Source organism: Delphinus delphis, chromosome 12 (genome assembly GCF_949987515.2).
Source record: "Delphinus delphis chromosome 12, mDelDel1.2, whole genome shotgun sequence".
Lineage (NCBI taxonomy): Eukaryota > Metazoa > Chordata > Mammalia > Artiodactyla > Delphinidae > Delphinus > Delphinus delphis.
The window spans coordinates 56,147,964-56,160,373 of NC_082694.2; the positions used below are offsets into that span (position 1 = coordinate 56,147,964).

The window sequence follows — 12,410 nt, forward strand, 5'->3', positions numbered from 1 at the left end:
GTGTAATATTATCAGAGTCCCTGAGGAGAGCAGGAGTTGCCCCTTTACAAAGGAGACGTTTACTATGGTCCTTGAAGATGCCAGTCCTGGGCATCCTGGACAAAGGCGGCTCTTCAGCAGGGCCTATTTCTGTGATGGGGACAGACGTGCAGCGTTGCTGTGGGCAGTGCCCTCACCCTCTCCTGAACTGAGGACTGAGATGACATAGTCCTCTGCTGTTTCCCCGTCTCCTTTCCAAAAATCTCTGAATCTTCACCCACATCTTTTCCTTCTTCCTCCATTTATAGAGAATGTCGTTCTCCTCGTGTAAGTGGAAGAGGCTCCAGCTTTCCAAGTTACAACACACGAAGTCCTGGCGTGGCAGTTATCTGGGTAAGTGAACGCAGGCCTGTTCCTGAACCTCTCCAGCCCGCCCCTTGCCCACAGGGCAACACACCCCTTGTCATTGCGAGCTGGGGTGTCTGGGGGTGCACTGGCCACACGGGGACTCCTCCAGCAACAGCTCTGCTCCGCTCCACCCAAGTCCTGAACACATGCTCTTCAGCCCCGTCTCCTTTGTCCTAAAAACATGTCCTTGTCCTAAACTCTCATTGTAGTTCCACCTTTAAGCTAGAAACCTAGTTCCTTATAGAAGTTACACTAACAAACACCTCAATATGTCCAAGATCTAATTCATCATTATTTCCCCATAGAGGTTCCTTTTTTGGATCTCCTTTTTTATTAAGAAGAAAAATCATATTGTTTAGTGGGTTGGTTCTGGTGTCTGTCAGCTGTTTTGTCTCTGAATTCTTGAAAGAGGAATTCCTGCCCCAAGACAGCATCTCACAGGTTAGTATATGCGAGTGGCTGTGAACATATATTCATAGTTAACAAGGATGAATAAGATGATGATGAAAACCCCATCATTTCCATGACTGTAAAACTGGGAATGTATGGGATACTCTTAGTCTAATGCTTCATAAAGAAAAATTTGTAGCAGCTAATTTATGGTTGCGGTGTACAGAGGATGTGTCACTAAGCAACACGGGAGAGATGGCGAAAGCGGGACGCTGAGTTCAAGGGCTTCTGGCAGGCTACACCGGGGAGGCAGGCAGTGGAGGCGGGTCAGGCAGGTAACCAGGATCACCAGGATTACCTAACAAACACTGGAGAGAGTGTAGACATGAAATAAATTAAAACAAAGCTATTCCCTATTAAATGGAAGCATAAATGAGAAGTAATTTCCTCTAACATTATGAGATGGAGTCTGTCACTCCAGAATAGCTGTATCCATAGCAGTGGCAGTGGTCAACTGATAAATGTGTCCTTCTGAACTGTCATGTCTTCTGATGATTGGACAGTCACGGAAACTAGCAGCATAAATGAAAAAAGACTCAAGACACATTTGGAGAGACAAATGAAACATTTTATTTTTTAATATCTTCAAAATCTTCTGCCATAAGACAGGAATGCATGATAGAAATGGCTCAACATCTTCACATGAAACACTTGGATTCATTTTCATTCACAAGTTTTTCTAAAAACATCTACAATTTCATAATCCCACCCACTTCCAACCATTATCACAGATTTAGTTGACTGTTAAACAGTAGTCGCCAGCAGTAGAGCTGGAACGCTTTCTGCGTATTAGTAGTGTCTTTGGAAACTACCACCCAAGATATCACGAATATAAATTTCATGGTACACAGCAACCCCAAAGGTGACTGATGTCCCCAAATAAACTCCCTGCTTATCATGGAGAGTGGTATCCCCCGGGTACTTAACGAAATGCTTTTTCTTCTCCTAGAATTACTTGTTCATCTCATAGTATTTTTCTTGCAGGGTATATAGCACATGCTGACCTGATGATTCAGTCACCATAGCTAATAGGCAAATATATATGCCTGATACTACTGCTGCTCTCTGATAATTATGTACAAACATACTGAAAAATGATGGGTTGCTTGGAGTCTACCTCCCTTCTTCTGAAGAGAACTACTTTGAGGTTTTTTTTTTTTTGAACAGTTGTAAACAAAAGGAAAGAGAAATACATGGACATATATCTATACACAGAGATAACACACTGAGTATTTTCAGTGTGGTGCATATCTTCTTATATAGAGATACACAGAGTGAGTGTCTACACTCACCCCTTCACACATACCCACACCCTTACATACAGCATGTGAATACAAATGTCGTGAGTGTCCTTGGGAGTTCACTGAAGTTTGTGTATTACCAAATGATGATGAAATACCTGATTTGTATTACTCCTGAGAAGACAGTAGAAGGGAATGACAGTTCTGATGCACTTTGGAATGGCACAGTCACGTAAACACTTGCATACTTAAGACTTTTGAACTCATCCAAAGTTTCTAAACATGATCTAACCAAAAAAAAAAGATATCAAAACATTGCAAGTTAAAAAATAAAAGTCTTTTTTTATAATCAAAGTATAAACAAATATATAGGAAATGCATATTTGTCAGTAATTATTTTGAAAATAGGAAACACATACTTAAGAAAAACAATCATCTGACAAAACTTAAAAAAACAACTATCCAATGCATAATAACACATGCACTGCCCCCAAACAGCAGAGGATAGCCACATCAGAACTGCAAGGCTTACAGCAACTCCACCAGAGAAAGATCACTGTGTATAGCAGGTCTGTTAGTATGCAATTTATCAAAAATGCCTGTGACTATTATTCACACTTATATAAAAAAGAATTTGCCATTTGTTGAGTATTTTATCCCTCAATAATCTGTATAAAAATTACACCTAAACCAGTGAATTTCAAGCACCAATTCAATCATTTAAACTTTATTAATATTTCTGTTATTGAAGGAGCAAATTATGATGAAGGCTAAGCTAAGATTAGCCAAGTGTAATTTTATAGGCGTGCGGTTTCTTCTGTTCATTCACTTGAATGCCAAACATTTGAAAATGTTTAGGCCAGCAAAGGAATCCTTGGAGGAATCCATTATTTCGGAGTATCAATGGTTTAATATACATTAAAAGCTCTTTAACAAACCACTGCTTTCTTAGTTCTAAGATAAAATAGATTTGCACACAGGAAATTAAGGGGCTTAGAAAAGGCAGCACCTACATGGTAGACTAACAAGCACATCTGGACATCTGCTGGCTACGTAAGAAAAGGGTGTTATTATTTAAGAAGGCAACACCACTGCTCATGGCACTAATGAAGTTTTTAACTAAAAAATTTCCACTAGACATTTGGGGTGGGAGGTTTTTTTTGGTTTTTGTTTTGTTTTTCTGATTTTCAGCATCAGGAAAAAAAAGTAGCACAGTCTGAGCCAGCAGATGAGTAACAGTGTTTGTGATGCCTCTGCTTGTTCCTGAAGAAAACCTGCTCAGATAATGAGGGGTTTATTTAAAATCTATACAACCGCTATTTTTGTTTCCAGTATTAACATCATACCACTCACGTACACAGTAATTTCCGAGACACAATTAATGTTTCAGTCTTTTCCTACTATTAAGTTTGGTTAATTTTCAACACACATCAAACCGAACCTTTAGGTCGACTGCATTTAAGAGACGGAAGATAAGACTATTGAAAACAGATTACGTGGAAACCAAAATCTCCGTCAATAGTGATTCTCCATCACTTCCTGGCCTGTTATCTGAAACTTTATCACAAGACCACATCATGCAGCTGGAGGAAAAAAGTGAGTCACGCGGAAGTCCTGGTGTTAGGACAGGGGTGAAGGGTCTTGCTGGTCCCCGGGAAGAGCGCCTTCGCTCTGCTCATCACTCATCTCATGGGCTGGCTCTTCATAAACAGGCTCACCGAGGTCTTCGCTGCCCCCCTCACTCTGCTCCTCACTGTGGTCTTCGCTGGGCCCCACAGTCTGTTCCAGGCTGTTCTCCAGAAGTGTGGGAGAACTGCTTATCCTGCTTTCTTCTTCAGCTGTCTCATTTAAGGGCTGGGAAGGAGGTGGTGTGGGAGCATCAGACTGCATGACACTTTCAATGGAAGAGATGGGGGCTTTGGTGAGCGCAGTATCTGCTACAACCTCATTTTGAGGCAAAGATAACTTTTCCACTAGTTTCCACTGAATGATGCTCGTGTCTTTTCCACCAGTTGAAATCAGGTGACTGTCATTATGAGTAAAACTGACATTGGTGACATGGCTGCTGTGGGCACTGTACTTGTGACTGGGAGCCTACATGAAATAAATCAGATAGGAAAATTAAACTCATTCTTCACATGCCTACTTACAGCAATGGAGGTGACTAGGTTAGGGAGGTCATTCAGTTTGTGAAACAGGTAATTCAGATCAAAACCACAAGTCATTGACTCTGAGGAATAAAGCTAGCAGTAATTTTCTTTTTAATACCTATTTATGTGGGAGAAACAAAGTAACTGGACAGCTGTACTTTCAGACTGTAAAAAAAATGTCTCTTCTGCATACTTGTTAAGAGTTTAGTGACTATTCTACTGAGACGGCTAGGGGAGAATTTACTAGGTTGGAAAGATTAGAGACGATTTGGGAGTCATAATGTTGATCATGTACCAAAAATAAAATGTTTTAATATGTTTAGAAGAAATTTAAAACTACCAAGGTATCGGGCTTCCCTGGTGGCGCAGTGGTTGAGAGTCCGCCTGCCGATGCAGGGGACACGGGTTCGTGCCCTGGTCTGGGAAGATCCCACATGCCGCGGAGCGGCTGGGCCCATGAGCCATGGCCACTGAGCCTGCGCGTCCGGAGCCTGTGCTCCGCAACAGGAGAGGCCACAACAGTAAGGCCCGCGTACCGCAAAAAAAAAAAACAACAAAAAAACTACCAAGGTATCAAAATGAAAAAAAAAGGACAATAAACAAAAATGAATAAAACATCATCAAGTGGCTTCTCTGTCTTCTCCTTTACCTTAATGAGGAAGGAAAAGACAAGCACTGCCTGCTTGGATGCTTACAGATGACCCTATTCCCTCCCCACAAGCACTGTAGTATCACAGACAGTAATTAGTAACCCTATGAATATTTTCCCACCATTGACACAATATATTCCCAAACAAAAATTATCCCCAAACAAAAGGCCCTATAACACTAGTTTTCATTAAGTTGACTTTACCTTTGCTTTGGAGCAGGGATACTGAAACAGGTGGACTTTGCAAAAGTCATCAGCAACAGCTATCACCTTTCTATTGTGGGATCGCACCAGTGCATTGATATCTGTCCCATCAGATCCTTCTGGCCAGACACCTTTGATATGGAAACATGGTGGGGGCGGGGGGGGGGGGATAGAAAAATTAGCCTGAAAAATACAACTGCCATGCTACGTGTGTTTATTTTAGAATCTTAATTTTCATCCGTGTTCAAACTCTTAGCTGCTAAATTTCCCTTAAAGATTTCTTAGTGGCTCAATACTTCATTCAAATGATGAAATTTTATCCAAAATCTAATAATAAACTGAAATAACCTCAAGATGGAAAATTTAAGACTTTAAACTTTAAGACTCAAAATACTCACTAGTAACCAGCAGGTGGTGCTAATAAATTTAGTTTTAGGTCGTCTCACCTTGACCATAAGCTCCTCCTGTTTAAAGTTTCCAGTTGGAGGGGAAATTCTCAGTTATTTCTGTAGCACAGTGCAGAAACAATGCCATAGCACTAATTCTTCAGAGTGGACTCTGCTCCCTTTCAGGCAGGCACTTAAAAAAAACACCTCATAGAGATTCTTAATGGAAATGTATAGGCCATCCACTAGTCTATCATGTTATCCATAGAAGTCTCCATAAACCATTACTTATGTCCAAAGGTTGACACAGCGAATTTAATTATTCTGAATCATTATGAGGCACTGGTAATCATGTTCAACATAATCAGCACAAACCTCTACTAGACTAAAAACATACAATATATAACAGTTGAGATGCTGGCCTCCTGTAGTTCAGTACTGCTCTAGAGAACAATTTTTTTTTTTGTAAATTCACTAAAGATGAAACACTTCTTGACTGACATCTCTTAATAAGTAAATTAAATATTGTTTCACTAAAATAACAAGGCAAGTTACTAGCTATTGGCCACTGCTTCAGCTTCACCCAGAATAATGAATTTGTTTACGGACTAGTCAGGGTTATTTTGTTTTAATTTCTTCCAAGCCTGGTAGGCTTCTTCATCTCAGTAGCAGTTGTATTTAGAACAAGTACCCATAATGGATTACTTTTCTAATGCACACAGCATAAAGAAATTTTCAGATCTACCATCAGAGTGCAGGAGAGAGTCCAACTTTTCAGAAGGCAGAGATACACTGTTAATGGAAAAATATCTAATATTTTGGGAATTGCTTTAGGTACTGGTGCCACATCCATATCCAATATTCTAATTAGAGTATAACATCTCTTTTTAATCCTAACTTTCTCAGAAGAATTCCTACAGATTGGCAAAGACTGAGAAAACTGTCAAAGGACAGGATTTCTAGAAATGTCCAAAACATGAGGTTAGGAATGATCTCCACATTTTATCTTTAAATAATGTCTACTGAAAATGCCTTTATATGTCAGTATGGTACTGGGATAATTGGACACCCACATGCAAAAGAATAACAACTGTTGACAATGATGTGGAGAAACAGAACCCTCGTACACTGCTGGTGGCAGTGTAAATGGTGCAGTCACTTAGGAAAACAGTCTGGCAGTTCCTCAAAAGGTTAAACACAGTTACCATTTGACCCTGCAATTCCACTCCTAGGTATAACCCAAGAGAATGAAAACATGTCTACATGAAAACCGTTCACAGCAGCATTATTTATAATAAAAAGTGGAAACAACTTAAGTGTCCATCAACTGATGATGAACCGAATGTGGTATAGCCATACAAAGGGATGTTATTCAGCCGTAAAATGAAGTACTGATACATGCTATAACATGATGAACCTTCAACACCTGTGCTAAAGGAAAGACGTCAGTTTCGATGGATCACATAGTACATGATTCCATTTATATGAACTGTCCTGAATATGCAAATCATTAGAAAAAGAAAGAAGATCAGTGGTTGCTGGGAGGTTGTGGAAGGAGGAGGGAGAGAGTGACTGCTAATGGGCAGAGTTTCTTTTTGGAGTAATGAAAATGTTCTAAAATCAGATAGTGAAGATGGGTGCACAATCCTATGAATATGCTAAACCCACCAAATTGTGCACTTTAAACAGGTGAATTATATGGTATGTGAATGGTATCTCAATAAAGCTGTTATTTTGAAAATGCCTTTACAAATTTGAAAGCTTCAATTTTCACTTGCAGGAAAAAATTGTGAAAGGCAATCTATACTATTATGTAAATGCCTTTCCTTTTTAATTGTCTTTCATATTTATTGGGGACCAAAAGTCTGCTGAATTCTGCAGAGAATAAACCTCATATTGGTTCAATCGTAAATACATTCAGCTTCTCTGAACTGTGCATTAATAGTGATAACACTAAAGAGTACTAAGTGAAGTGAGTCAGAAAGACATACTATATAATATCACTTATATGTGGAATCTAAAATATGACACAAATGAACTTATCTATGAAACAGAAGTGAGAGAGTGGCATGGACATATATACACTACCAAACATAAGGTAGATAGCTAGTGGGAAGCAGCCGCATAGCACAGGGAGATCAGCTCCGTGCTTTGTGACCGCCTGGAGGGGTGGGATAGGGAGGGTGGGAGGGAGATGCAAGAGGGAGGAGATATGGGGATATATGTATATGTATAACTGATTCACTTTGTTATACAGCAGAAACTAACACACCATTGTAAAGCAGTTGTACTCCAATAAAGATATTTAAAAAAAATACACTCTGCATCTCTTATTAAAAAAAAAAAAGAAACAGAATGAGGGACATAGAGAACAGACTGGTGGTTGCCAAGGGGGAGGAGGGTGGGGGAGGGTTGGATTGGGAGTTTACGGTTAGCAGATGCAAACTGGTATATACAGAATGGATAAACTACAAGGTCCTATAGCACAGGGAACTATATTCAATGTCCTGTGATAAACCATAATGGAAAAGAATATGAAAAAGTATGTATATGTATGTATAACTGAATCACTTTGCTGTACAGCAGAAATTAACACAACATTGTAATTCAACTATACTTCAAAAATTAAAAAAACACATGTAGACTATTTTTCATTTAGAAATTTAAGTATTATACATAAAAACACCACAAATCGCCTTTTCCCATCAAGTGCAATGTCCTTACCAAAGACTTGAAAGCCTAGCACACAGGTGTATGTTGTCCAATCGATGTCCTTACAATCTGATCGATTCCTGATTAGTTTGCAGCCATTTGGAATGTCCCCTTTAAATTTAGAAACAGGAAGTATAATCACAGTGCTAGTGTACAAATGTATTTGAAAATGCATCTTGACTCAAACTAGCCACGTTTACTTGTATTTATAATCCATACACTGAAAATGTTAAGACACACTTGAAAAGAAAGTGTTTAACACGGTTTATAGAACTATAAACTGTTTCCCACTGAAGTTGTTTTGTCTTTAAAATGCATAAATGCCCATCCATTGTACTCCTTCCTGCCTCCAGGAAAAGTTGTTAAATACAGAACCATTCAGAGCAGGATCAGTCCCCCTGAATAATTTCTCATGACATTCAAGTGAACTCATTACTTTGAGATTCTCATTCCTTAGCCAGCTCCAAGTAGCACATGCTTCTTCAGGTTAGAGGGGCCAGTGTGCAGTGGCTGCACAATTCAGAGTCCATGCAGCCTGCTCTTTACTGCCCCTGACAGACACATCTCAGCCGTATGTAATCATTCATACTTACAGTACAGAATCTCATAGTCTCCCGAGTTAGACATTATGTACTTGTTGTCTGGAGACCAGTCAAGGTGTGTGATATAGCTGGAATGTCCCTAGGAAGTAACACATCAACTATTAGAAAGCGTTTAGAGTTCTGAATGATAAATAGTCTCATAGTAGCCAGTACTGTCTTCTGAGTAGCCATTCACTGGGAATTCCTGAAGTAGAGAGAGCAGTACCATGGCCTCTGGAACTGAACAGGGCTCAGAACAGGTCTTTGGTTCTTTTTCACACTATCTTCTTGGGAGCTAGAACTGTGGAACTGAAGAGATCTGACCACAGTGGAAATGGTAGGCACTTGGAACCTGGGAGTATCCTGCTGGTCTCTCCATTTTGATACCAGCACCAAGTACTACCTGTGCTACACTTCCAAGAAAGACAGTCTCTTAAAAGACACTGAAACAGATACCACAACCTCAGGCCTTATTTCAAGTCACTAATGTCCCTAATTAGGGTGACTTCCTTTTTGATAATGAAGTATTGGTTCCATGTGTGTACAAAAAGAGTACAGTTTTCCTGGGCTGCTGCTTCAGTACCCATGGCACATGGAGGTCTAAAAAAACTCCTATCTCCAAAGAATATTTTTTGGGAAAAGTTATCCAACATCACACTCCCTCCAAACAGCTGGATCCAATAATCATCTGACTCCTTAAACAAGAAGACAGTGATCTTTTTCTGCCTAGGTTTTTACTAACACCAGGAATTCAAACAAAAAAATTACCAAATGCCATATTTTGTTGGCTTCACATGTAAGCATTTGATTATTTCCAATAAACTGCAGATAAATCACACAGGTCTTACAGTTTACACCAAAGCTGACAGAGCCTCAAAAATCACTTTTATCTCCTACACTCTGTATTAAAACATTTAATTTCAATTGTACATTTTGAATTACTAGCTTTCTGCTCACATGGTTTTTATTTTTTATTTTTTTTTTGCGGTACGCGGGCCTCTCACCGCTGTGGCCTCTCCCGTTGCGGAGCACAGGCTCTGGACGCGCAGGCTCAGCGGCCATGGCTCACGGGCCCAGCCGCTCCGCGGCATGTGGGATCTTCCCGGACCGGGGCACGAACCCGTGTCCCCTGCATCGGCAGGTGGACTCTCAACCACTGCGCCACCAAGGAAGCCCATGGTTTTTATTTTTAAAGTTAATAAATTCAAAATACCTTAGGTGTAGTTTTCAATGATTTTCACAAAGTATTTTAATTATTCCAGTAGCCTTCTGAAGCCAAATGACATAACCTAAAACCTCTCTGGAGCTATATCTCCACAAAAGTGCTGCATGGCAAATACCCACATTTATACATTTAAATGAATTTAAATTATGTGAATTTGAGACCTGTGAAGCTTCCTGAAGTCCCTGGAGATTAGCTGGTATGTCAGCAAACAGGTTGGGAGTCACTTGCGAGGCATGTGGGAGACCTCCCAACTTAACAAGAAATCAATTTCAATGCCAGAAAGACACATGTGGTTCTTGGGTATTTTCTGAATATGGCAGGAGGGTGGGGTTCACACAGATCTTTTCCATAGTGTTCATGGATCTGATGCCTGGCTCTGGAATCCAGAGAAGCCAGGCTTCTAAGATAAGAAAACTGGTGCTACATGAATGAAGGATTTAACCAGATTAATCATGTCAAAGTGTTTGAACCTTTGTGAAAATACTTTAATAGTATTATTTAGAAAAGCATCAAAGGCAACGTGTGGATACATAACATGCGTGTAATTCACATCTGTGTTGGACACAGCATATTTAGATGGTAAGTCAATATAAAGGATTCTCAAAGAGAACTCGAGCAGGAAAAGCCCCCAAATTTAGAAAAGACCTTCGGGAAAGTTATCAATTTATATTGGAAAACGAAGTGAGTATTTTTTCGCTGATGTGGAGTCCAATAAAGAAGCAAAGAAAAGAGTAGATGCAACTGTCTGTCGGGAGTCTATGGTGCTGCCTTCCCAGACCACCTCAGAGGACCCTTGTCTCACCCAACTCTTAGGCCACGCAAGGCACATACAAGACTTGGGGGAAAACACCCTCAAACGTCACCCCACAGGCACAGACACAGTTGGGAGCAAAAAGTACACCTCGCTGAACAGAAACAGAGTACTCTTAAGCTGATACTTTCATCACTGCCTTTAAGCAGCTGAATGGTGTAACCACAATAACAATCACAAGTGATGGTGCCTAAGAATAACTGGAAAAATAAGAAATATCTCAGCTGAATCTTTGTTAATCACATGGAAGGTTGTCATCTGCATCAGTGGTTTGCAACCGTGGCTGTATATTAATATTACCTGAGGAGTTTTCAAACAAGTACCAGAGGCCTTCAGTTAGGGGACTAACTTTTTTCCTAAGTAGGTATCCAGGTGTCCCCTCACCCTCTAGGGTAGTGACATCCAATGGACCTTTCTGCAGTGATGAAACTGTGTATCTGCACAGTCCAATGCAGAAGTAACTAGCCACCTGTGGCTTCTGAGTACTCAAAATGTGGCCAGTGCTCCCAGGAAACTGAATTGTATTTAATTTCGTAAACAAAGTTGTGGTTAGTAGCTGTGATGCAGGCTGAGAAGAGTCCACTGTCTCTCTACTGATTTGAAATACCTAAACTTCCACATAAACAGAGATTTGCTTTTGGACTCTCTTTTCTGTTCCATTAGTCTATCTGCCTATTCCCAGCCAACTGTGATAGTTCCGTGGTATGAGGAAAATTTCAGATGAACTTTAGAACCATTTTATCAAGCTCATAAATATTGTGCATCAAATTTAGAGAATAGTTTGTAGAGAACAGACATGTTTATGAAGTCTTTTCTTCTAGAAATATGTCTATTTTTTCATTTCTTAGTTTGTGTTTCAGCCATGTTTCACATAGCTTCCTGTGCTTTTCTTGCTAGGTCTATTCTCAAAGCATCACAGTTTTTGTAACTACTGCAATTAGGATTTTTTTCCCATCACATTTTTGACGTGCTTTGCTGGTGTGAGAGAAAGCTGACCTTTAGAGTGTGGACTGTAGAGTGTAGCCTGTCCAATCCAATCTTTAGACTGTAGATTTGTAGAGCATAGTTTATCCATTCCACATGCTCTTAAGTGCCCAGTTAAAACACTGTTATTTCCTAATCTCTTTTGCAGCTATGGGTGGCAGAAGTCACTGAGTGGGGCTTCCAGGAAAACTTTAAAAATCGACTTAGGAGGAAGAGTGTCTTTTTCCCCCTTGCTCTGTCCCCCTAGAACTAAGATGGGATGACTGGAATTCCAGCAGCACCTTATTGAGGATGATGGAGTAGAAAGAAAGAAGGACCCTGAGTCCCTGATGACTTCTTTTAAATAGGAACACATCCCTCATTTGTTGAAGCCACCAAGTATTGCAATATAATTCCTAACTGTTATGGTAATATTGAAATACGTACTGCATTAGTTTTATGGGTAATTTTCTTGGAGATTTCTAGGTAGACAGTTTTAAAAGTCTTTTACTCTTCTCTTTCTTATATATATTTTCATTCACCAAAATCCTGACCAAAAAACACTTATTTTACCAGCACTTCTTGCGTATTCTAACAGACTCTGTAATGCTTTTTTAGTATATCACTACAACTTCATTACACTCCATCTCC

At 39.9% G+C, this 12,410-nt stretch overlaps 1 protein-coding gene across 2 annotated transcripts in view; it reads right to left on the minus strand.

The window, feature by feature from the left end:
- Positions 1-3,189: 3,189 nt before the first annotated feature.
- EML4 (EMAP like 4) overlaps positions 3,190-12,410 on the minus strand; it is a 152,591-nt gene continuing 143,370 nt past the window's right edge. For both annotated transcript variants that reach the window (XM_060026735.1, XM_060026734.1), the window contains 4 exons: positions 8,773-8,860; positions 8,192-8,290; positions 5,082-5,212; positions 3,190-4,172 (listed from right to left, as the gene is read on the minus strand). In XM_060026735.1, the coding sequence (XP_059882718.1) occupies positions 3,699-4,172; positions 5,082-5,212; positions 8,192-8,290; positions 8,773-8,860 (792 nt within the window). In that variant the 3' untranslated portion in view covers positions 3,190-3,698. The remainder of the gene's footprint in view (positions 4,173-5,081; positions 5,213-8,191; positions 8,291-8,772; positions 8,861-12,410) is intronic.